This window comes from Salvelinus namaycush, unplaced genomic scaffold (assembly GCF_016432855.1).
Source record: "Salvelinus namaycush isolate Seneca unplaced genomic scaffold, SaNama_1.0 Scaffold195, whole genome shotgun sequence".
NCBI lineage: Eukaryota > Metazoa > Chordata > Actinopteri > Salmoniformes > Salmonidae > Salvelinus > Salvelinus namaycush.
In genome coordinates this window covers 165,485-191,732 of record NW_024058730.1, presented here as the reverse complement: position 1 = coordinate 191,732, position 26,248 = coordinate 165,485, and the positions used below count along the sequence as shown (strand labels likewise).

The following is a 26,248-nucleotide window of genomic DNA, read 5'->3' as shown; positions in this document are numbered from 1 at the left end:
CAAACTCAGGTATCTCCGGTATGCAGAAAACCATCAATCGTTCATAACGTATCATTTCACTTCATCTGATTAATGCCATCTACCCATCTTTTTCCATCCCTCTTTCCTCTCTTCTCTCATTCCTCTCTTTCTGTTCTTCTCAGCATCACTGCTCGCTGCACACAGTCCAGCAGGACAGTACTGTTCTCTCCTCTCTCCTCTCATCCCTCCTTCTTAAACTGAAGTAATCTAATTTCATCCTACAACCTAACCGATTCTCTCTCCTCCTTCACGCGTTCATAAACAAATGTCTAAACCTCTCTCCGAAACCCTTCCTCCCCCTGGTTCCCCGCTGCATGCTGCGTGCTCTGCTGCGTGTCCCAAGAGGAGGTAGTAGAAGTAGAGGTAGCCCCAGAGGCAGCCCCAGAGGAGGAGGTAGAGGAAGAGGAGGTAGAGGAGGAGGCAGAACCCGAGCCTGAGCCTGAGCCTGAGGTTGTAGAGGAGGAAGGTATGTGGCGTAGCTTATTCATTCGTCCTTCCCTTGTGCAACCACACCTGTCGCCCAGGTAGACGTAGATGAGACCTACTAATATAGTATATAGTCCCTCCTGATAGTGCCCCCCCCCCCCCCCCCCCCCCCGTCTCCACCTAGAAACCCCCGAAGCACTAATGTTAACTGTTGAGCTACTGGAGGTGCCTCCTCTTCATAACTGCCCTCTATGAAGAAAGCATACTTCTATCGTCTACATCAGGGGTGTCAAACATACTGGATCCCCTGTGAGCTGATTCATGGGAGTGGTTTGAGTACTGTGGAGGGGGTACTGAACATGGCCCACGAGGCAAAATGAGTTTGACACCCCTGGTCTACGTACTCTATATGCATAGTCTACTATGTACTGTATATTAGTACTGTATATGCATAGTCTACTATGTGCTGTATATTAGTACCATATATACATAGTATACTATATACTGTATATTAGTACTGTATATCCATAGTCTACTATGTGCTGTATATTAGTACTGTATATGCATAGTATACTATGTGTATTAGTACTGTGTATCCATAGTGCGGTATGCATATTGGTACTGTAGACCCATAGTCTAGTATGTGTATTAGTTATAGCAACAGTACACGTTCATGTACTTTCTCAAAGCACGCCTCTTCCTCACTGAGTGGCTTCAGCTGCTTCCTCTCAAACTGCTTCTTTAATATCACTGATCATGATCAATCCCAAATCCACCCCTAGGCCCTAGCCCTTAGCCCGTAGGCCCTAGCCCCTCTTGGAGATCTGAGATGTGCCTAGACGGGTGGTAGGAGCTAAGGGTTAATAAGGAATGTGCTGTTAGATGTGCCTAGACGGTGGTAGGAGCTAGGGGTTAATGAGGAATGTGCTGTTAGATGCTGCAGATGCATTGGGCTTGTAGATGAATAGATACTATAGCCCTACCTGGGCATATTTACTAAACTAGTAAGGATGCTAGCAACTAAAGCTAAACCAATGACTGCTATCTTCCATACTTACTGTATCACCTCACCGGGAGTTGCTATCTCCCATACTTACTGTATCACCTTACCGGGAGTTGCTATCTTCCATACTTACTGTATCACCTCACCGGGAGTTGCTATCTCCCATACTTACTGTATCACCTTACCGGGAGTTGCTATCTTCCATACTTACTGTATCACCTCACCGGGAGTTGCTATCTCCCATACTTACTGTATCACCTCACCGGGAGTTGCTATCTTCCATACTTACTGTATCACCTCACCGGGAGTTGCTATCTTCCATACTTACTGTATCACCTCACCGGGAGTTGCTATCTTCCATACTTACTGTATCACCTTACCGGGAGTTGCTATCTTCCATACTTACTGTATCACCTCACCGGGAGTTGCTATCTCCCATACTTACTGTATCACCTCACCGGGAGTTGCTATCTCCCATACTTACTGTATCACCTCACCGGGAGTTGCTATCTTCCATACTTACTGTATCACCTTACCGGGAGTTGCTATCTTCCATACTTACTGTATCACCTCACCGGGAGTTGCTATCTTCCATACTTACTGTATCACCTCACCGGGAGTTGCTATCTCCCATACTTACTGTATCACCTTACCGGGAGTTGCTATCTTCCATACTTACTGTATCACCTTACCGGGAGTTGCTATCTTCCATACTTACTGTATCACCTCACCGGGAGTTGCTATCTTCCATACTTACTGTATCACCTCACCGGGAGTTGCTATCTTCCATACTTACTGTATCACCTTACCGGGAGTTGCTATCTTCCATACTTACTGTATCACCTCACCGGGAGTTGCTATCTCCCATACTTACTGTATCACCTCACCGGGAGTTGCTATCTCCCATACTTACTGTATCACCTCACCGGGAGCTGCTATCTTCCATACTTACTGTATCACCTCACCGGGAGCTGCTATCTTCCATACTTACTGTATCACCTCACCGGGAGTTGCTATCTTCTGTCGTGTCTTTGCTATCGTTAAATTGAAGACTTATAGTTTTTATAAAAGATTCCTGTAATTAGGGATTACGCTATCACTTGAGTAATAACGTAACTAATTAACTATGAATTCGAGGGCACCAGGGAAAGTTATTAGATTACAAAGTTATAATTTCCCAATATAACCTTTCAGATATTTTCATATCTGATCAATAGTCTTCTGATTAATGATTTATTTACTGTACCTCACGTCAGTCTCATTCCAAACGTCGTAAATCGTTGATTATCTGCACGAACCCAGTCTTCACTATGAGTCATCCATACATCAATTGTCTTAAATCATTTATTTATTACTAACTAATTAATTCACAGAAATGCATAAACAAACAAACAAACTTAAAATAGTTACATGAAATGATGGGAGCAATATGCCCTAGTGGGCTGAACCGGCATGGCGGCTTGTTAGACAAAAGGGATGGATGGGGGGTCGATTCTGAAGTCACTACAGAGTATACTCTTTATAACAATTGACATGCTAATCCTTACACATGAACGCTCACTCATTCGGGAACAATTGCAATCAATATATATATAGTTACGCTCATTGTGTGTCGTCTTGATCGTTGGAGAGAAGTTAGTTTCTGTTGGAGATTCGTCGGTCTCTGTCTTGGCTATTGTGGATAGTTCAGAGTGACATTCGTTATAGAATGATTGTTTCGGCGGTTGTCTTTCTTCGCGTTCAATGATACCGAATTCCTAGCTGCAGACTAGTAGTCAATATCAAAGACTTGTTCTCATTCGTCTTAAGAGTTTAACCACGTGGTATGGTTAAAGATGCACCAATGGTACTTTAACCTTCGTTCTCCTCCTAATGGAGAAAAGCATGGTCTCAATGGTAATTTCTTAAAGTTGGCTTTTATTCAGATAGCAGAGAGGGGTGGTTCCATGGTCTCTGACCCAACTGGCTCAGGGGCGGTCCTTGGATTTAGTTCAAATACAACAGGGAGTTGTATTTTCCTTCGTTAAACAGTTCAAAATCATATTACACAATTATACAAACAGTATCATACTCACTCATTCATTTTATACAACACACAGATGTAAACCTCATATCTGAGGTTATTATATAAACAGCGGTATGGTAATGTGGTCCCACAGTCTCACATGAGTTTCCCACATGGGGACAAATGGACATGTTAATAGCTAGGATCTTCACCGAGCTTTCCTACTTTTGCAGGAACATGAAATATGTTCGTACCTCAAGTTCTGTGAGGTGGAAGAGAATTCCTTTGTCCTGAAAGTTTACCCTCTCTCTTAATACTGTTTGTGGTGGGGGGATTCTCAGGAATTTATGACATCTCTCTGTGATCACCGCATGGGTTGTGGTAGGAAAGGGAGAGGCAGAGAGAGGGGGATGGGGTTTGAAGTACCCAAGCAGGCAACATCATGACACTTCCATACTTACTGTATCACCTCACCGGGAGCTGCTATCTTCCATACTTACTGTATCACCTCACCGGGAGCTGCTATCTTCCATACTTACTGTATCACCTCACCGGGAGCTGCTATCTTCCATACTTACTGTATCACCTCACCGGGAGTTGCTATCTTCCATACTTACTGTATCACCTCACCGGGAGCTGCTATCTTCCATACTTACTGTATCACCTCACCGGGAGCTGCTATCTTCCATACTTACTGTATCACCTCACCGGGAGTTGCTATCTTCCATACTTACTGTATCACCTCACCGGGAGCTGCTATCTTCCATACTTACTGTATCACCTCACCGGGAGCTGCTATCTTCCATACTTACTGTATCACCTTACCGGGAGTTGCTATCTTCCATACTTACTGTATCACCTCACCGGGAGTTGCTATCTTCCATACTTACTGTATCACCTCACCGGGAGCTGCTTCTCCCAGAATGCAACTGGAGAAAAGATAATGAGCCCTTGATTTTGTAGCGCTCTAAACATTCTGTATATGATGGGAATATATTAGAACCCGGAGGTGGCTGTCTAGAAATGTTCTGAATATGGAAAATGTATGAAAATGCTCAATGGAAGAAAGGAAGCTTCCATCATAAGCAACTGATTATTATATTTTAATCCTGCTCCAAAATAACCTGATTATTATATTTTAATCTTGCTCCAAAATAACCTGATTATTATATTGAAATCCTGCTCCAAAATAACCTGATTATTATATTGAAATCCTGCTCCAAAATAACCCGATGACCTTATGTGGATTAAGGTCTTTTTTTCATCCATGCCCACCTCTGTCACTCTTCCTCAATCATCCTAATTTCACCATTACAGAGATGATGTTGAGGAAGGTAGTCCCCCATTCTATAAACCTCATTATACCTGTGTTTTTCATTACCGTAACGGCATGGATGAAGGATGACGTTTCCTCATATAAAGGATCTTTCTTTGCCCCTTTTGAGATCTTGTCTGAAAAGCTTATTTTATTAACCTATAAAGGAATGATTACAGGAATGATGCAGGAAGTTGATCACTGTTAACAACTTGTTTAGCTCTCACATTGGGGTGTTATTTAATATAATACTGTATATCAATTATATATTGTTATAGTTCATATTCAATTGTACCTGTTTTCTTGAACTGTACTTCTGGCCAAATTTACTGTAATTTATGGTGTATTACACTGGTCATAAACACCTCAATTTGGGTTAGTGAATGTTCTGCAGAGCTGTGCCTAGTCAGCTAGGTGTAGTGAATGTGCTGGCAGGCACCAGGGTGGTAAACTTCTGGGAAGTTTCACAAAGTTTCCAGTTTTTTTCTTCAGAAATCCCATTGGAAGATTTCTGGAACTTTCCGGAACTTTGCAACCCTAGCAGGCACCGACAGCTTGTCCTGAGCTTATGTACAGTATATATCACTGATCATGATATCTATTCTGCTCTTGCTTTGGACGCTTGCTGCATGCAGAGGCCTATGAAGAGGAAGGTATGTGTATTCAAGTTCTTAAAGTTGTATGTGTACCTCTGATTGGACAGACTGCACTGTGTCAGTCTCCTCTCCCAGTTCAGGAGGTTTACGGTATCGCAAGACTGGAGAAAGAGACCCTGTCCATGTGCTCCAGCAGCAAAAATACTGCCCAAATGTAGTCTCCTGCTAAATATCTTTCCCCATACTCCCAACAAATAAATGAAAGTCAAGGCCTGAGTAATCTCGGGAACCAATAACCAAATCTCGCGTGAATAGTCTGTCACGCAAAACTACGGCCTGAGTGGCCTATATGAGAAATGTCCTGCAAACAGACGTGTTGTGACAGCGTGAGAAAGGGTGACGGAATACGAAATGCTGCAGTGACTCCTATGTTCATGTCTGCTCTGTCTGCTTCTCTTCCTGCATGACATTCTGCCAAACCAGTCGAGGAAGGAGAACAAGATGGTACTTTTGTATTTCTCTGACTGCAGTGTTGCTGTTGCCTTTGCTTGTGGTTTCTACCTGTTTGAGTGTGAAGGTCAAGCCAAAAATCTAATCACAACGTCAACGATGTTTCTGTACTTATTGACAATTCATTGTAATTTCTGATTTTAATAATATTTCTACCACCAACTTGACTTTTGGGAATAGAATTAACATGTATCATCCAAGTACAGAATTCAGTCTTGGATTGTAGAAAGAGTCTAATTCTGACAATTAAGTAGTTCTAATGAAGAAGAAAAAAAGAGAATGTAAGTCATAAATAGCATAGAGATCCTACATAGTAAATAGTAAGGTATTGCTCTTGTCCTACTTATCCTTACAAGCAGCTATACTGTACACATGTCTGTTATTATACATGTTATACAGCTTGTTTCACTAACAACATACCAAATTAACATTGTGAAATTGAAAGTAAAACCTACAAACGGTTTACTTTTCCCTCTTAAAATATTAATTTGTTATTATTTTTTACAAGTTAAAAGTAGCCTGAAACTGCGGCCCACACGGATATGTCCCCTTGATTAACTGAACCTTCATTTTGGGTCTGTGGCTTGAGATCGTTGTCACTGTATGTGATATCGCTAACTCTGTACTATATTCTTCCCACTTTTACGATGTTCTTACTGAACAGAGGAGAAGCCCAAGTTCAAGTGAGTAGAAGTTCTATCCAACATCCATGTCAAACCAACCAGTTCAAGCTGTGTATGTGTGTTCATCAGGGTCAATTCAGTCCATTCAGGAAGTAAACTGAAATTCCAATTTCAATTGTCCTAATTGGAAAAAAACAAGTGAAGGAGGAATTGAACGAATTGGAACTGCTAGAATTTCAGTTTACTTGGTGAATTGAAATGGAATTAACCGGAAGTCCAGAACCCTGGCTTCCACATGTTTGTAACCCTGTAGTTTGTATGCTAAATGTTTTATAAGGACAGAACCAACAGTGGCAGCGCCAGAACCCGGTGAATATTCCTGGGTTGTCCTAAAGCATTAGACATAACTTACGTGGCATCTTTTGACATTCCATAGAGTCCCTAAGGTCCCTGATGGCGAGAAGGTGGACTTTGATGTAAGTAAACTGTAAATCCTTCATTCTAAATCTTGTTTCTTGACCTAAAACATCCTTGGCCAAAAGAAAGCACCAGTTTAGGTCTGGTACAGGGATACTACACTTGAGGTAATCTCTCTCTAACGTTGTTGTTTTAACAGGACCTTCATAAGAAGCGTCAGAACAAAGACCTGGTTGAGCTGCAGGGGCTGATCGACGTCCACTTTGAGAACAGGAAGAAGGAGGAGGAGGAGCTTATCGCCCTCAAGTCCAGAATTGTGAGCTGTTATTACCTCGCCTTAACAGCTGTAAACACAGGTGTAAATACCAGGGTTTGGGGTCAAATCCATTTAAATTGCAGACCATTCAGGAAGTACTCTGCAATTACAACTACGATTCTTCTTCTATTCTTTTCAATTAGGAACATTTGGAATTGGAGTTGGAATTTGGTTAACGTTCTGAATTGACTGGAATTGAAATGGAATTGACCCCAACCCTGGTAGAACCAGGTATAAATACAGGAGTAGAAATTATGCTTGACTTGCGGAATGGAGCCCAAACTAATACATAGGTCGATGGTGACCTTTTGAGAATTTTGGGCTTCTGTCTTGAAGAACTTCTAGAACATCATTCCTATCCTTTAGCCCAAGCAACAAGGTTACAGTAAACCATGTCTTCTGGTGGCAGACCTCTAAAAAAACCTATCCTTTAGCCCAAGCAACAAGGTTACAGTAAACCATGTCTTCTGGTGGCAGACCTGTAAAAAACTTATCCTTTAGCCCAAGCAACAAGGTTACAGTAAACCATGTCTTCTGGTGGCAGACCTGTAAACAACTGTGTACGTGGTTCCTCTCCTCCCAGGAGAAACGTAGGTCAGAGAGGGCCGAGATCCAGAGGGTACGCACTGAGCAGGACAAGGAACGCCAGGCCAGACGTGAGGTCAGTATAGCCTAAACTCTGCAAGCAAACACGTGAATTAAACATGTAGTTTAAGTTTTTTGTTTTTTTTACCAACATGTGGTTGCTTAACGTCGGTGTTGTGGTTACTTAACGTGGGTGTTGTGGGTGCTTAACGTGGGTGTTGTGGGTACTTAACGTGGGTGTTGTGGGTACTTAACGTGGGTGTTGTGGGTACTTAACGTGGGTGTTGTGGTTACTTAACGTGGGTGTTGTGGGTACTTAACGTGGGAGTTGTGGTTACTTAACGTGGGTGTTGTGGTTACTTAACGTGGGTGTTGTGGGTACTTAACGTGGGAGTTGTGGGTGCTTAACGTGGGAGTTGTGGTTACTTAACTTTTACCGAACCTCAACCCCGTATCCGGGATCACCCCCCACCCCCCACACACTGATTAGCATAGCTAGCATAGCTTCACAAGTAGATAGTAGCATCTAAATATCATTAAATCACAAGTCCAAGACACCAGATGAAAGATACAGATCTTGTGAATAAAGCCACCATTTCAGATTTTTAAAATGTTTTACAGGGAAGACAAAATATGTAAATCTATTAGCTAACCACGTTAGCAAAAGACACCACTATTCTAACTCCATCAGTTTCTTACTCCTTCAGGTGCTATCACCAATTCGGCTCAACTAAGATATTGATAGCCAATAACCTATAAAAAAAACCATCAGATGACAGTCTGATAACATATTCATGGTATAGGATAGTTTTTGTTAGAAAAAAGTGCATATTTCAGGTAGAAATCACAGTTTACAATTGCACCGACCATCACAAATCGACTAGAATTACTAGATAGAGCAACGTGTATGACCAATTTACTCATCATAAAACATTTCATAAAAATAGACAAAGCATAGCAATGGAAAGACCCAGTTCTTGTGATTTCAGACCATATTTCAGATTTTCTAAGCGTTTTTCAGCGAAAACACAATAAATCGATAAGTTAGCATACTACATGTGCAAACGTTACCAGAGCATCGATTCCAGCCAAAGAGCGCTATAACGTCAACATCGCCAAAAGATATTAATTTTTTCACTAACCTTCTCAGAATTCTTCCGATGACACTCCTGTAACATCATTTTACAACATACATATACAGTTTGTTCGAAAAGGTGCATATTTAGCCATACAAAACCGTGGTTACACAATAAAAATACTAGGAAATCAAGCCTCAATATGTCTGACGTCATCTATCAGAGTGATCTAGTTTAATTGAAAGCTAATCATATACTTGACTAAAAAATACAGGGTTGACAGGAATCGAAAGACAAATTAGTTCTTAATGCAACCGCTGATTTACATTTGTAAAATTATCCTTACTTTTCAATACAGGGTTCGCCAAGTGAAGCTACACCAAACAAAATGGCGAAATATGCGTTTAAAATATTTCGACAGAACAACAATTTATCATATTAAATATTGCTTACTATGAGCTGTTCTTCCATCATATTCTTGGGCAATGTATCCTTTCTATGTTATAAACGTCTTTTGGTCGATAGATGTCCTCTGTCCTTCGAAATATCCACTAACGATCGAACGGGACCTCAAAACGTGTCCAAAGTTTCAGAGTGCACAACAAAGAAATTCCTCAAAATCGCACTAAACGGATATAATTTCCTATAAAACGGTTTAAATTAACTACCTTATGATGTTTCTAAGTCCTATATCGAATTAAATTACAGACGGATACATTTCAAGTTGATAACCGAGCCTGTGAAAATGGCGTCCGGAGGTCCCTTCCTGCGTAAGGGCGAGCGTCGAAAGGGGGGCTACTCTCACTCCTTGGTCTTTTATAACCTCTGAGAGCTACGGAGAAGGCCCATTCCACTTCTCATTGGTTACTGACATCCAGGGGAAGGCGGGTGCAGTTCGTGTCGTTCCATAGGATAGACAGAGACCTTAAAAACTGATCTGAAACCAGAGCTTCGCTCTCAGACCTTTCACTGTCTGTCATGGATTTCGCTGTAGAAAGAGTTCTGGGTCACCCACAGACATCATTCCAACTTTGTATGAAACTAGAAAGTGTTTTCTTTCCAATAGAATTAATAATATGCATATTGTACGAGCAAGAATTGAGTACTAGGCAGTTTAATTTGGAGACGACAAAATGCTAATTCGGAACAGCACCCCCTGTAGTCGCAAGTGGGTATTGTGGTTACTTAACGTGGGTGTTGTGGTTACTTAACGTGGGTGTTGTGGGTGCTTAACGTGGGAGTTGTGGGTGCTTAACGTGGGAGTTGTGGGTACTTAACGTGGGTATTGTGGTTACTTAACGTGGGTGTTGTGGTTACTTAACGTGGGTGTTGTGGGTGCTTAACGTGGGTGTTGTGGTTACTTAACGTGGGTGTTGTGGGTGCTTAACGTGGGAGTTGTGGTTACTTAACGTGGGTGTTGTGGGTGCTTAACGTGGGAGTTGTGGTTACTTAACGTGGGTGTTGTGGTTACTTAACGTGGGTGTTGTGGGTACTTAACGTGGGTGTTGTGGGTACTTAACGTGGGTGTTGTGGGTACTTAACGTGGGTGTTGTGGTTACTTAACGTGGGTGTTGTGGTTACTTAACGTGGGTGTTGTGGTTACTTAACGTGGGAGTTGTGGTTACTTAACGTGGGTGTTGTGGTTACTTAACGTGGGTGTTGTGGTTACTTAACGTGGGTGTTGTGGTTACTTAACGTGGGAGTTGTGGTTGCTTAACGTGGGTGTTGTGGTTACTTAACGTGGGTGTTGTGGTTACTTAACGTGGGTGTTGTGGTTACTTAACGTGGGTATTGTGGTTGCTTAACGTGGGTGTTGTGGGTACTTAACGTGGGTGTTGTGGTTACTTAACGTGGGTGTTGTGGTTACTTAACGTGGGAGTTGTGGTTACTTAACGTGGGAGTTGTGGTTACTTAACGTGGGTGTTGTGGGTACTTAACGTGGGTGTTGTGGTTACTTAACGTGGGTGTTGTGGTTACTTAACGTGGGAGTTGTGGTTACTTAACGTGGGTGTTGTGGTTACTTAACGTGGGTGTTGTGGTTACTTAACGTGGGTGTTGTGGTTACTTAACGTGGGAGTTGTGGTTACTTAACGTGGGTGTTGTGGTTACTTAACGTGGGTGTTGTGGGTGCTTAACGTGGGAGTTGTGGTTACTTAACGTGGGTGTTGTGGTTACTTAACGTGGGTGTTGTGGGTACTTAACGTGGGTGTTGTGGGTGCTTAACGTGGGAGTTGTGGGTGCTTAACGTGGGAGTTGTGGGTACTTAACGTGGGTATTGTGGTTACTTAACGTGGGTGTTGTGGTTACTTAACGTGGGTGTTGTGGGTGCTTAACGTGGGTGTTGTGGTTACTTAACGTGGGTGTTGTGGGTGCTTAACGTGGGAGTTGTGGTTACTTAACGTGGGTGTTGTGGGTGCTTAACGTGGGAGTTGTGGTTACTTAACGTGGGTGTTGTGGTTACTTAACGTGGGTGTTGTGGTTACTTAACGTGGGTGTTGTGGGTGCTTAACGTGGGAGTTGTGGGTGCTTAACGTGGGAGTTGTGGGTACTTAACGTGGGTATTGTGGTTACTTAACGTGGGTGTTGTGGTTACTTAACGTGGGTGTTGTGGGTGCTTAACGTGGGTGTTGTGGTTACTTAACGTGGGTGTTGTGGGTGCTTAACGTGGGAGTTGTGGTTACTTAACGTGGGTGTTGTGGGTGCTTAACGTGGGAGTTGTGGTTACTTAACGTGGGTGTTGTGGTTACTTAACGTGGGTGTTGTGGGTACTTAACGTGGGTGTTGTGGGTACTTAACGTGGGTGTTGTGGGTACTTAACGTGGGTGTTGTGGTTACTTAACGTGGGTGTTGTGGTTACTTAACGTGGGTGTTGTGGTTACTTAACGTGGGAGTTGTGGTTACTTAACGTGGGTGTTGTGGTTACTTAACGTGGGTGTTGTGGTTACTTAACGTGGGTGTTGTGGTTACTTAACGTGGGAGTTGTGGTTGCTTAACGTGGGTGTTGTGGTTACTTAACGTGGGTGTTGTGGTTACTTAACGTGGGTGTTGTGGTTACTTAACGTGGGTATTGTGGTTGCTTAACGTGGGTGTTGTGGGTACTTAACGTGGGTGTTGTGGTTACTTAACGTGGGTGTTGTGGTTACTTAACGTGGGAGTTGTGGTTACTTAACGTGGGAGTTGTGGTTACTTAACGTGGGTGTTGTGGGTACTTAACGTGGGTGTTGTGGTTACTTAACGTGGGTGTTGTGGTTACTTAACGTGGGAGTTGTGGTTACTTAACGTGGGTGTTGTGGTTACTTAACGTGGGTGTTGTGGTTACTTAACGTGGGTGTTGTGGTTACTTAACGTGGGAGTTGTGGTTACTTAACGTGGGTGTTGTGGTTACTTAACGTGGGTGTTGTGGGTGCTTAACGTGGGAGTTGTGGTTACTTAACGTGGGTGTTGTGGTTACTTAACGTGGGTGTTGTGGGTACTTAACGTGGGTGTTGTGGGTGCTTAACGTGGGTGTTGTGGTTACTTAACGTGGGTGTTGTGGGTACTTAACGTGGGTGTTGTGGGTACTTAACGTGGGTGTTGTGGGTGCTTAACGTGGGTGTTGTGGTTACTTAACGTGGGTGTTGTGGTTACTTAACGTGGGTGTTGTGGTTACTTAACGTGGGTGTTGTGGGTACTTAACGTGGGTGTTGTGGGTACTTAACGTGGGTGTTGTGGTTACTTAACGTGGGAGTTGTGGGTACTTAACGTGGGTGTTGTGGGTGCTTAACGTGGGAGTTGTGGTTACTTAACGTGGGTGTTGTGGTTACTTAACGTGGGTGTTGTGGTTACTTAACGTGGGTGTTGTGGTTACTTAACGTGGGTGTTGTGGTTACTTAACGTGGGTGTTGTGGGTGCTTAACGTGGGAGTTGTGGTTACTTAACGTGGGTGTTGTGGTTACTTAACGTGGGTGTTGTGGTTACTTAACGTGGGTGTTGTGGGTGCTTAACGTGGGTGTTGTGGGTGCTTAACGTGGGTGTTGTGGGTACTTAACGTGGGTGTTGTGGTTACTTAACGTGGGTGTTGTGGTTACTTAACGTGGGTGTTGTGGTTACTTAACGTGGGAGTTGTGGTTACTTAACGTGGGTGTTGTGGTTACTTAACGTGGGTATTGTGGGTACTTAACATGGGTGTTGTGGTTACTTAACGTGGGTGTTGTGGGTGCTTAACGTGGGAGTTGTGGTTACTTAACGTGGGTATTGTGGTTGCTTAACGTGGGTGTTGTGGTTACTTAACGTGGGTGTTGTGGTTACTTAACGTGGGTGTTGTGGGTGCTTAACGTGGGTGTTGTGGTTGCTTAACGTGGGTGTTGTGGTTACTTAACATGGGTGTTGTGGTTACTTAACGTGGGTGTTGTGGGTGCTTAACGTGGGTATTGTGGGTGCTTAACGTGGGAGTTGTGGTTACTTAACGTGGGAGTTGTGGTTACTTAACGTGGGTGTTGTGGTTACTTAACGTGGGTGTTGTGGGTGCTTAACGTGGGTGTTGTGGTTACTTAACGTGGGAGTTGTGGTTGCTTAACGTGGGTGTTGTGGGTACTTAACGTGGGTGTTGTGGGTGCTTAACGTGGGAGTTGTGGTTACTTAACGTGGGTGTTGTGGGTGCTTAACGTGGGTGTTGTGGTTACTTAACGTGGGTATTGTGGTTACTTAACGTGGGAGTTGTGGTTACTTAACGTGGGTGTTGTGGTTACTTAACGTGGGTGTTGTGGGTGCTTAACGTGGGAGTTGTGGTTACTTAACGTGGGTGTTGTGGTTACTTAACGTGGGTGTTGTGGGTACTTAACGTGGGTGTTGTGGGTACTTAACGTGGGTGTTGTGGGTACTTAACGTGGGTGTTGTGGTTACTTAACGTGGGTGTTGTGGTTACTTAACGTGGGTGTTGTGGTTACTTAACGTGGGAGTTGTGGTTACTTAACGTGGGTGTTGTGGTTACTTAACGTGGGTGTTGTGGTTACTTAACGTGGGTGTTGTGGTTACTTAACGTGGGAGTTGTGGTTGCTTAACGTGGGTGTTGTGGTTACTTAACGTGGGTGTTGTGGTTACTTAACGTGGGTGTTGTGGTTACTTAACGTGGGTATTGTGGTTGCTTAACGTGGGTGTTGTGGGTACTTAACGTGGGTGTTGTGGTTACTTAACGTGGGTGTTGTGGTTACTTAACGTGGGAGTTGTGGTTACTTAACGTGGGAGTTGTGGTTACTTAACGTGGGTGTTGTGGGTACTTAACGTGGGTGTTGTGGTTACTTAACGTGGGTGTTGTGGTTACTTAACGTGGGAGTTGTGGTTACTTAACGTGGGTGTTGTGGTTACTTAACGTGGGTGTTGTGGTTACTTAACGTGGGTGTTGTGGTTACTTAACGTGGGAGTTGTGGTTACTTAACGTGGGTGTTGTGGTTACTTAACGTGGGTGTTGTGGGTGCTTAACGTGGGAGTTGTGGTTACTTAACGTGGGTGTTGTGGTTACTTAACGTGGGTGTTGTGGGTACTTAACGTGGGTGTTGTGGGTGCTTAACGTGGGTGTTGTGGTTACTTAACGTGGGTGTTGTGGGTACTTAACGTGGGTGTTGTGGGTACTTAACGTGGGTGTTGTGGGTGCTTAACGTGGGTGTTGTGGTTACTTAACGTGGGTGTTGTGGTTACTTAACGTGGGTGTTGTGGTTACTTAACGTGGGTGTTGTGGGTACTTAACGTGGGTGTTGTGGGTACTTAACGTGGGTGTTGTGGTTACTTAACGTGGGAGTTGTGGGTACTTAACGTGGGTGTTGTGGGTGCTTAACGTGGGAGTTGTGGTTACTTAACGTGGGTGTTGTGGTTACTTAACGTGGGTGTTGTGGTTACTTAACGTGGGTGTTGTGGTTACTTAACGTGGGTGTTGTGGTTACTTAACGTGGGTGTTGTGGGTGCTTAACGTGGGAGTTGTGGTTACTTAACGTGGGTGTTGTGGTTACTTAACGTGGGTGTTGTGGTTACTTAACGTGGGTGTTGTGGGTGCTTAACGTGGGTGTTGTGGGTGCTTAACGTGGGTGTTGTGGGTACTTAACGTGGGTGTTGTGGTTACTTAACGTGGGTGTTGTGGTTACTTAACGTGGGTGTTGTGGTTACTTAACGTGGGAGTTGTGGTTACTTAACGTGGGTGTTGTGGTTACTTAACGTGGGTATTGTGGGTACTTAACATGGGTGTTGTGGTTACTTAACGTGGGTGTTGTGGGTGCTTAACGTGGGAGTTGTGGTTACTTAACGTGGGTATTGTGGTTGCTTAACGTGGGTGTTGTGGTTACTTAACGTGGGTGTTGTGGTTACTTAACGTGGGTGTTGTGGGTGCTTAACGTGGGTGTTGTGGTTGCTTAACGTGGGTGTTGTGGTTACTTAACATGGGTGTTGTGGTTACTTAACGTGGGTGTTGTGGGTGCTTAACGTGGGTATTGTGGGTGCTTAACGTGGGAGTTGTGGTTACTTAACGTGGGAGTTGTGGTTACTTAACGTGGGTGTTGTGGTTACTTAACGTGGGTGTTGTGGGTGCTTAACGTGGGTGTTGTGGTTACTTAACGTGGGAGTTGTGGTTGCTTAACGTGGGTGTTGTGGGTACTTAACGTGGGTGTTGTGGGTGCTTAACGTGGGAGTTGTGGTTACTTAACGTGGGTGTTGTGGGTGCTTAACGTGGGTGTTGTGGTTACTTAACGTGGGTATTGTGGTTACTTAACGTGGGAGTTGTGGTTACTTAACGTGGGTGTTGTGGTTACTTAACGTGGGTGTTGTGGGTGCTTAACGTGGGAGTTGTGGTTACTTAACGTGGGAGTTGTGGTTGCTTAACGTGGGTGTTGTGGGTACTTAACGTGGGTGTTGTGGGTGCTTAACGTGGGAGTTGTGGGTGCTTAACGTGGGTGTTGTGGGTACTTAACGTGGGTGTTGTGGGTACTTAACGTGGGTGTTGTGGTTACTTAACGTGGGTGTTGTGGTTACTTAACGTGGGTGTTGTGGGTACTTAACGTGGGAGTTGTGGTTACTTAACGTGGGTGTTGTGGTTACTTAACGTGGGAGTTGTGGTTACTTAACGTGGGTGTTGTGGTTACTTAACGTGGGTGTTGTGGTTACTTAACGTGGGTGTTGTGGTTACTTAACGTGGGTGTTGTGGTTACTTAACGTGGGTGTTGTGGGTACTTAACGTGGGTGTTGTGGTTACTTAACGTGGGTGTTGTGGTTACTTAACGTGGGTGTTGTGGGTACTTAACGTGGGTGTTGTGGTTACTTAACGTGGGTGTTGTGGTTACTTAACGTGGGTATTGTGGTTGCTTAACGTGGGTGTTGTGGGTGCTTAACGTGGGTGTTGTGGTTACTTAACGTGGGTGTTGTGGTTACTTAACGTGGGTGTTGTGGGTGCTTAACGTGGGTATTGTGGTTACTTAACGTGGGTGTTGTGGTTACTTAACGTGGGTGTTGTGGTTACTTAACGTGGGTGTTGTGGGTGCTTAACGTGGGTGTTGTGGGTACTTAACGTGGGTGTTGTGGGTACTTAACGTGGGTGTTGTGGTTACTTAACGTGGGTGTTGTGGTTACTTAACGTGGGTGTTGTGGTTACTTAACGTGGGTGTTGTGGGTGCTTAACGTGGGTGTTGTGGTTACTTAACGTGGGTGTTGTGGGTGCTTAACGTGGGTGTTGTGGTTACTTAACGTGGGTGTTGTGGGTACTTAACGTGGGAGTTGTGGTTACTTAACGTGGGTGTTGTGGTTACTTAACGTGGGTGTTGTGGGTGCTTAACGTGGGTGTTGTGGGTGCTTAACGTGGGAGTTGTGGTTACTTAACGTGGGAGTTGTGGTTACTTAACGTGGGTGTTGTGGTTACTTAACGTGGGAGTTGTGGTTACTTAACGTGGGTGTTGTGGTTACTTAACGTGGGAGTTGTGGTTACTTAACGTGGGTGTTGTGGGTACTTAACGTCGGTGTTGTGGTTGCTTAACGTGGGAGTTGTGGTTACTTAACGTGGGTGTTGTGGTTACTTAACGTGGGAGTTGTGGTTACTTAACGTGGGTGTTGTGGTTACTTAACGTGGGTATTGTGGTTACTTAACGTGGGAGTTGTGGTTACTTAACGTGGGAGTTGTGGTTACTTAACGTGGGTGTTGTGGTTACTTAACGTGGGAGTTGTGGTTACTTAACGTGGGTGTTGTGGGTACTTAACGTGGGTGTTGTGGGTACTTAACGTGGGTGTTGTGGGTACTTAACGTGGGTGTTGTGGGTACTTAACATGGGTGTTGTGGGTGCTTAACGTGGGTGTTGTGGGTACTTAACGTGGGTGTTGTGGGTACTTAACGTGGGTGTTGTGGGTACTTAACGTGGGTGTTGTGGTTACTTAACGTGGGTGTTGTGGTTACTTAACGTGGGTGTTGTGGTTACTTAACGTGGGTGTTGTGGTTACTTAACGTGGGTGTTGTGGGTACTTAACGTGGGTGTTGTGGGTACTTAACGTGGGTGTTGTGGTTACTTAACGTGGGTGTTGTGGTTACTTAACGTGGGTGTTGTGGGTACTTAACGTGGGTGTTGTGGTTGCTTAACGTGGGAGTTGTGGTTACTTAACGTGGGTGTTGTGGGTGCTTAACGTGGGAGTTGTGGTTACTTAACGTGGGTGTTGTGGTTACTTAACGTGGGTGTTGTGGGTACTTAACGTGGGTGTTGTGGTTACTTAACGTGGGTGTTGTGGTTACTTAACGTGGGTGTTGTGGGTACTTAACGTGGGTGTTGTGGTTGCTTAACGTGGGAGTTGTGGTTACTTAACGTGGGTGTTGTGGGTGCTTAACGTGGGAGTTGTGGTTACTTAACGTGGGTGTTGTGGGTACTTAACGTGGGTGTTGTGGGTGCTTAACGTGGGTGTTGTGGTTACTTAACGTGGGTGTTGTGGTTACTTAACGTGGGTGTTGTGGTTACTTAACGTGGGAGTTGTGGGTGCTTAACGTGGGTGTTGTGGGTGCTTGTACAGGAGGAGAGGCTGAAGAAGGAGGAGATGGATCAAAGGAGAAAGGCTGATGATGACGCTAAGAAGAAGTCAGCTCTGACCAACATGGGCTCCAGCTATAGCAGCTCACTGCAGAAGGTCAGGTGACCTCCACACACACCATGCTAAACACATGTCCAGGGCCTCTCAAAATGCTCCTCGTTTCCATCATATTTTTTTTATTTAACTATGCAAGTCAATTAAGAGCAAATTCTTAATTTCAATGGCGGCCTACACCCAGCCAAACCACAACCCGGACGACACTGGGCCAATTGTGCGCCACCCTATGGGACTTCTAATCACGGCCAGTTGTGATACAGCCTGGAATTAAACCAGGGTCTGTAGTGATGGCTCTAGCACTGAGATGCAGTGCCTTAGACCGCTGCGCCACTCGGGAGTGCAGTACCTTGTTCCCTACATATAGAGAGCTCTACCTTGTTCCCTACATATAGAGTGTACCACCTACATAAAGAGTGTACTATCCTGTTCCCTACATATAGAGTGCACTACCTTGTTCCCTACATATAGAGTGTACCACCTACATAAAGAGTGTACTATCCTGTTCCCTACATATAGAGTGCACTACCTTGTTCCCTACATATAGAGTGTACCACCTACATAAAGAGTGTACTATCCTGTTCCCTACATATAGAGTGCACTACCCAATTCCCTGCATATAGAGTGTACCACCTACATATAGAGTGTACTATCCTGTTCCCTACATATATAGTGCACTACCTTGTTCCCTACATATAGAGTGTACTTCTTTGTAAAACATGGACCTGTCTTCATCACAGCCAACCTGCTTTTCTGGAAACACGTTTTAATGTTTAATTAGTGGATGCTTCAGTCCTAGTTGGTTCCATGAAACGACACGCATCATATAACAACGTAACATGATTGGAAGATAATGACAGAGAGAGACGTAACATGATTGGAAGATAATGACAGAGAGACATCACATGATTGAAGTTACAGATTGTTTGTCATCATGAGCTGTAGCTCTGAACCTCTTGTTCAACACAGACCTAGATGAAATCTAAAATGGCCGCCCTTATTTCCCATTGCCTGACGACTCATCCTGAATTTAATTACGTTGTTCTATCGATCGCCCCATTCATCTGTCTGAACCCGCCATCCTAGAAGTCGTTTGTGCTGACGTCAAAAAATGACGCGATTCATTTATTCGTGTACGCCAACTCTGTCCCAACCCATCGGTTTCTGGGACCAATCAGAACGGGTCAGAATGTGTTCGCTTTCTCAAAGAGATCCAGAAGAAACATTACAGGCACGTGACGTTGAGCCTGAGTGATGTGGATGGGCAGCCAGGCTATATTCCCTGTGTGTGTGTGTCTCTGAACCGGTTGCCGTTGCTCTGTCACCTCCCAGGCTGACACTAAGAGAGGAGGTAAGAAGCAGACGGAGAGAGAGAAGAAGAAGAAGATCCTGGTGGAGCGACGCAAGCCCCTCAACATCGACCATCTGAACGAGGACAAGCTCAAGTAAGATATTAGTCTCGGTGGGAGATGTGGATATATTTGTTTCTGTGTTAGTAAAAGAGGCAGTGAGTCCTGAACCTGAGCCGTGTGACATGGTTGTAGAGGAACTAGAATGTTCCTTGTAGACATCTCTAGGACTATGAGAATACTTCATTTCACTATTGTCATTTTCAGATGACAGAAATGTGCCGTTTTTAAGCCATCCTCCTGAATGTTTTGTCCTTTTCAGGGACAAGGCTAAGGATCTATGGGAATGGATGCACCAACTGGAGTCTGAGAAGTATGAACACATTGAGAAACTCAAGAGGCAGAAGTATGAGGTGAGTGATTTTTTACATTTACATTTTTAATGTGCTTCTTCCATAGAGATACTGTGCAAAATGACCGATATTATACATTAGGGTTGGAGTCAATTCACTTTCAATTAAGTATTTTTTTAATACAATAAAAAAATATATATATTTTAACGATTTTTTTTCTCTCCACATAATTTAAAGGGGAAATCTGTAGTAGCTACATACACTACATGGCCAAAAGTATGTGGGCACCTGCTCGTCGAACATCTCATTACAAAATCATGGGCATTAATATGGAGTTGGTCCTTGCCCTTTGCTGCTATAACAGCCTCCACTCTGCTGCGAAGGCTTTCCACTAGAGGATGGAACATTGCTGCGGGGACGTGCTTCCATTCAGCCACAAGAGAATTAGTGAGGTCGGGCACTGATGTTGGACGATTAGTCCTGGCCCGCAGTCAGCGTTCCAATTCATCCCCAAAGGTGTTCAATGGGGTTGAGGTCAGGGCTCTGTGCAGGCCAGTCAAGATCTTCCACACCGATCTCGACAAACCATTTCTGTATGGCCATATTACAACGTATGTGTTGTGATAATTGCTTTGTTTGCTGTTAATTCATATGCCTTGCGACGGTAATATATAGGCCTAGTTTTTGATGGTAGGCCACTCTGGTAGGACTACATTAGGATCAAATAGCCGCAGCAGCCTACTTGACCACTGTCTGAAACTGTAACTTAAAGCAGGTACAGCCTCAGTGTTCACTGTAAATGCGCCCTGGAAGTTGCACAGAATATTCACAACGTTCCAGTTTGTACCTCAGCAGACCTGAACTTTGCTCAGTGCCGGAACATTGGGTGGGTGTACGCTTTGTTATTGTTATAATAATTATATTTATTATGGTCTAAATGGTTCAGGGTCAATTTAAATTTGAATTCAGACAATTCAGGAAGTAAATTGAAATTAAAGTGGCAATCAGCAATTGAAACAATAACAAAGTGTACTCCCGCCCCTGTTTTGGTAAAAAGCTGTGCTATTGTGCTCTTATTTATTTTATTGACTACTGATTTATAATCAGAGGGTAAACGTTTGCTCTCCTTCTGTAAGGATCTGACGGTTGTCTTTCAGACAGAAGGCCACTGATTTATAATCAGAGGGTAAACGTTTTCTCTCCTTCTGTAAGGATCTGACGGTTGTCTTTCAGACAGAAGGCCACTGATTTATAATCAGAGGGTAAACGTTTTCTCTCCTGTAAGGATCTGACGGTTGTCTTTCAGACAGAAGGCCACTGATTTATAATCAGAGGGTAAACGCTTTCTCTCCTTCTGTAAGGATCTGACGGTTGTCTTTCAGACAGAAGGCCACTGATTTATAATCAGAGGGTAAACGTTTTCTCTCCTTCTGTAAGGATCTGACGGTTGTCTTTCAGACAGAAGGCCACTGATTTATAATCAGAGGGTAAATGCTTTCTCTCCTTCTGGAAGGATCTGACTGTTGTCTTTCAGACAGAAGGCCACTGATTTATAATCAGAGGGTAAACGTTTTCTCTCCTTCTGTAAGGATCTGACGGTTGTCTTTCAGACAGAAGGCCACTGATTTATAATCAGAGGGTAAACGTTTTCTCTCCTTCTGTAAGGATCTGACGGTTGTCTTTCAGACAGAGGGCCACTGATTTATAATCAGAGGGTAAATGCTTTCTCTCCTTCTGTAAGGATCTGACGGTTGTCTTTCAGATAGAAGGCCACTGATTTATAATCAGAGGGTAAATGCTTTCTCTCCTTCTGTAAGGATCTGACTGTTGTCTTTCAGACAGAAGGCCACTGATTTATAATCAGAGGGTAAACGCTTTCTCTCCTTCTGTAAGGATCTGACGGTTGTCTTTCAGACAGAAGGCAATGCTGAAAATCATGTTTCAGGCAAAAACAAGTTATTATTACAATGATCAACTTTGTGCACACACAGGCTAATTATGCATTTAGGGTCCGTTTCCCAGACACATGTAACTGGAGATTCTCAATTGATCTGTTTTTTTTTAGGCCAGGATTAGGCTTAATCTGTGTCTGGTAAACCAGCCCTTACAGTTACATCAGTGGTAGGTACATTCACCAGATGGTGAGACAAAGGGGTTCTGCTCTTTTCTTTTTTACCTTTATTTAACCAGGAAAATCAGTTAAGAACAAACTCTTCTTTTCAATGACGGCCTAGGAACAGTGGGTTAACTGCCTTGTTCAGGGGCAGAACGACAGATTTTTACCTTGTCAGCTCGGGGATTTGATCTTGCAACCTTTCGGTTACTAGTCCAACACTTTAATTGGGGAGGAAATTGTGGTAATTGCTGGAGTAGGATGGTTGGATTGGAATCAAATACATTAAACGCACGTGTTTTGATGAAATGTGTTTGATGCCATTCCATTCGCTCCGTTCCGGTGTTTACGAGTGTCAGCCGTCCTCACCTCCTGTGATTTAACGACATCAGATCAACTACAATCCTTGTGAAGATATTGCCTGAGCTGATCCAGACACTAGTATTCACTACTGCTGTAGTGGGTATGTGTGTCAGTGAGAGTACTCTTGGTTGCCCACCTCAGGCCAACAGGTCGTTCCAGTAGGACTACTGCTGTCTCTTTAAAGGTGTTACTAATGACCCAGAGGTCAGGGGTCAAATGTAACGCCCCCCCCCCCCCTCCCTGCTGCTTCTGATTGGTTTAAACACGCTCATGTGTTGTTTTCAGGTCATCTCTCTCAGAAATCGTATTGATGAGCTTCAGAAACAGTAAGTACTGCCTCCCACTCCCTCAGAATTCCTTCCTCTCCCAGTCATTGCCTGCGTCCCAAATGGAACCTTATTCCGAATATAGTGCACTACTTTTGACCAGGGCCCATAGGGTTCCGATCAAAAGTAGTGCACAATATAGGGAATAGGGTGCCATTTGGGACAAAAAAACACTCTCTTCACTCCTCAGAGACAGACAGTATGATAACCTGATCTGATGCATGTCCTAATAATGAATAATGAAAGGCGTTGTCATAACACTTTAATTCTGGTCAGAGTTAGAAGAGGGCTTGACAAAGAGTTGTGTTGGTCAACATTATACGGCTCACTTCTGCAACACTAAGGCATGACTGTTCTACTAAGAAGCACACAAAATGTCCTTACAACAGGTTTACAAGGCGGACATTTTGTTTTTGCATAAAAGGTAGGCCATTGCAAAACACTGAAGTGTCGTGCGTAGTAATTTTTTTAAAATAATTCCATTGCTGACCCCCTGAAACACCATCCATCTTACGAGACTAGCCAATAACGAGTGACTTATCTCGACCGTACCAGAGGAGAGGTATTTAACAACATTTCTCTACGGCGGTTCCATCAAATTATCATCATCATGTCATACAACAGTGAGAAGTACTGTACAGTCTACATCAGAACTCTAGTTCTATACAGTATGGCTCTGTGTTGTTGTCTATGTACTGCAAGGGCTGCTTCAGAGGCAAAGGAAGTGAGGCTCAACACTATAATATGGCAATAGGAAGTGAGTCTCAACACTATAATATGTCAATAGGAAGTGAGTCTCAACACTATAATATGTCAATAGGAAGTGAGTCTCAACACTATAATATGTCAATAGGAAGTGAGGCTCAACACTATAATATGTCAATAGGAAGTGAGTCTCAACAGTATAATATGTCAATAGGAAGTGAGTCTCAACAGTATAATATGTCAATAGGAAGTGAGTCTCAACAGTATAATATGTCAATAGGAAGTGAGTCTCAACAGCATAATATGTCAACAGGAAGTGAGTCTCAACAGTATAATATGTCAACAGGAAGTGAGGCTCAACACTATAATATGTCAATAGGAAGTGAGGCTCAACAGTATAATATGTCAACAGGAAGTGAGGCTCAACAGTATAATATGTCAATAGGAAGTGAGGCTCAACGCTATAATATGTCAATAGGAAGTGAGGCTCAACACTATAATATGTCAATAGGAAGTGAGGCTCAACGCTATAATATGTCAATAGGAAGTGAGGCTCAACACTATAATATGTCAATAGGAAGTGAGGCTCAACGCTATAATATGTCAATAGGAAGTGAGGCTCAACACTATAATATGTCAATAGGAAGTGAGGCTCAACGCTATAATATGTCAATAGGAAGTGAGTCTCAACAGTATAATATGTCAACAGGAAGTGAGGCTCAACACTATAATATGTCAATAGGAAGTGAGGCTCAACAGTATAATATGTCAATAGGAAGTGAGGCTCAACACTATAATATGTCAATAGGAAGTGAGGCTCAACACTATAATATGTCAATAGGAAGTGAGGCTCAACACTATAATATGTCAATAGGAAGTGAGGCTCAACACTATAATATGTCAATAGGAAGTGAGGCTCAACACTATAATATGTCAATAGGAAGTGAGGCTCAACACTATAATATGTCAATAGGAAGTGAGGCTCAACACTATAATATGTCAATAGGAAGTGAGGCTCAACACTATAATATGTCAACAGGAAGTGAGTCTCAACGCTATAATATGTCAATAGGAAGTGAGGCTCAACACTATAATATGTCAACAGGAAGTGAGGCTCAACGCTATAATATGTCAATAGGAAGTGAGTCTCAACAGTATAATATGTCAACAGGAAGTGAGGCTCAACGCTATAATATGTCAATAGGAAGTGAGGCTCAACAGTATAATATGTCAATAGGAAGTGAGGCTCAACACTATAATATGTCAATAGGAAGTGAGGCTCAACACTATAATATGTCAATAGGAAGTGAGGCTCAACACTATAATATGTCAATAGGAAGTGAGGCTCAACACTATAATATGTCAATAGGAAGTGAGGCTCAACACTATAATATGTCAATAGGAAGTGAGGCTCAACACTATAATATGTCAATAGGAAGTGAGGCTCAACACTATAATATGTCAACAGGAAGTGAGGCTCAACACTATAATATGTCAATAGGAAGTGAGTCTCAACAGCATAATATGTCAACAGGAAGTGAGGCTCAACACTATAATATGTCAATAGGAAGTGAGTCTCAACAGTATAATATGTCAACAGGAAGTGAGGCTCAACACTATAATATGTCAACAGGAAGTGAGGCGCAACAGCATAATATGTCAACAGGAAGTACCACATCATCCCCAGCTACTGGAAGTACTTGTGAAGCATTGAACGTTTCACCACTTGCTCTTTCATTAGCCCAAGTATTCTTCAAGATTGATCAATTAACATTGGCCTACCAAACATTGTAGCCCACATTCATTTCTTACCTTAATTTCTTTCCTATCTGTCTGTCTGAGTCTGGGTGGATGAGTCACGTGTGGAGAACTTTCATTCTTCAAGGATGACAAATAGTATACTTATAGTATTTCTGTATATGGATCTCTCCCTGAGCTGGTTTGTCTCGATGGGATACTTTATATAGTTTACCATCTGATATAACTGAGCTAAGTATGGAATCAGCTTGACATTGTATTGCAGCATGGTCAACTACATCTAAATGTGTGAGTGTGACTAAAACTAGCTAACACTGGTCAACATGACATCTGCTGTGTTTTACAATAGTATACTGAACATGACATCTACTGTGTTTTACAATAACATACTGAACATGACATCTGCTGTGTTTTACAATAGTTTACTGAACACGACAGCCACTGTGTTTTACAATAGTATACTGAACACGGCAGCCACTGTGTTTTACAATAGTATACTGAACACGGCAGCCACTGTGTTTTACAATAGTATACTGAACACGACATCCACTGTGTTTTACAATAGTATACTGAACACGGCAGCCACTGTGTTTTACAATAGTATACTGAATATAACACTCTATCTAGGATAGCTTAAAAGATAGTCCAACATTTTGAACAAAGAATCAAATGAAACATAACTTATTTTTTCCTTGTATGATAGGCTTCTTTTAAAATACGATTTACTCTCACGGTGGTAATAACGTTGTAAAGAATAGTGCCTCCTGACCTCAGAACTAATGTTGGCCCATAGACCATTTTGGATATTCTAATTTACACGTGGTGTGGTATCCTAAACATGTAAATAAATCATACATTCTGACTATGGTTCACCAAGGGGACTATGTCATTGGCTGCTGTTTAAAGCCAATGCTTGACACTAGAGGGCATTACCTACAAAACAGAACAGGACCCCTGACGTGTGTTTGCACTGTTGGCGCATTGCAGCAGCAAGAAGGGAGCCGCAGCCCGCCGCAGAAAGTAAACTGCGCCGCCCGCAGAGGCCTCAGCACCGGCGTGCGTCTGCCATGCTGCCCACTTCTGTACCGGCAGGGACAACTGCCTCTGCCTCTGCCCGCCACAGCCATCCAGACCCCGGCTAGAGCCATGTCATGGAACCGACGAGCTGCACTGGATGTTCTACTGTCTGCTTTCGTGTTATGTGAATTATGTTGTCACAGTCGCATTCTTCTCATGTCCTGTCCTCTCACACCGGACTGTCGTTAGCTTCTCATCGTGGTATTTTTTTTTGTAAATAAAAAAGAGTGACGCTT

The 26,248-nt window shown here is 43.4% G+C and overlaps 1 protein-coding gene across 2 annotated transcripts in view; it reads left to right on the top strand.

Moving 5' to 3' along the window:
- LOC120037876 (troponin T, fast skeletal muscle isoforms-like) overlaps nt 1-26,248 on the top strand; it is a 35,428-nt gene extending 9,180 nt beyond the window's left edge. The window contains exons 5-14 of one of the 2 annotated variants that reach the window (XM_038983841.1): nt 5,406-5,423; nt 6,541-6,559; nt 6,936-6,975; nt 7,116-7,232; nt 7,816-7,893; nt 17,897-18,010; nt 19,301-19,413; nt 19,640-19,730; nt 22,432-22,472; nt 25,923-26,248. In XM_038983841.1, the coding sequence (XP_038839769.1) occupies nt 5,406-5,423; nt 6,541-6,559; nt 6,936-6,975; nt 7,116-7,232; nt 7,816-7,893; nt 17,897-18,010; nt 19,301-19,413; nt 19,640-19,730; nt 22,432-22,472; nt 25,923-25,959 (668 nt within the window). In that variant the 3' untranslated portion in view covers nt 25,960-26,248. The remainder of the gene's footprint in view (nt 1-5,405; nt 5,424-6,540; nt 6,560-6,935; nt 6,976-7,115; nt 7,233-7,815; nt 7,894-17,896; nt 18,011-19,300; nt 19,414-19,639; nt 19,731-22,431; nt 22,473-25,922) is intronic. The other variant, XM_038983842.1, reaches the window with a different exon arrangement.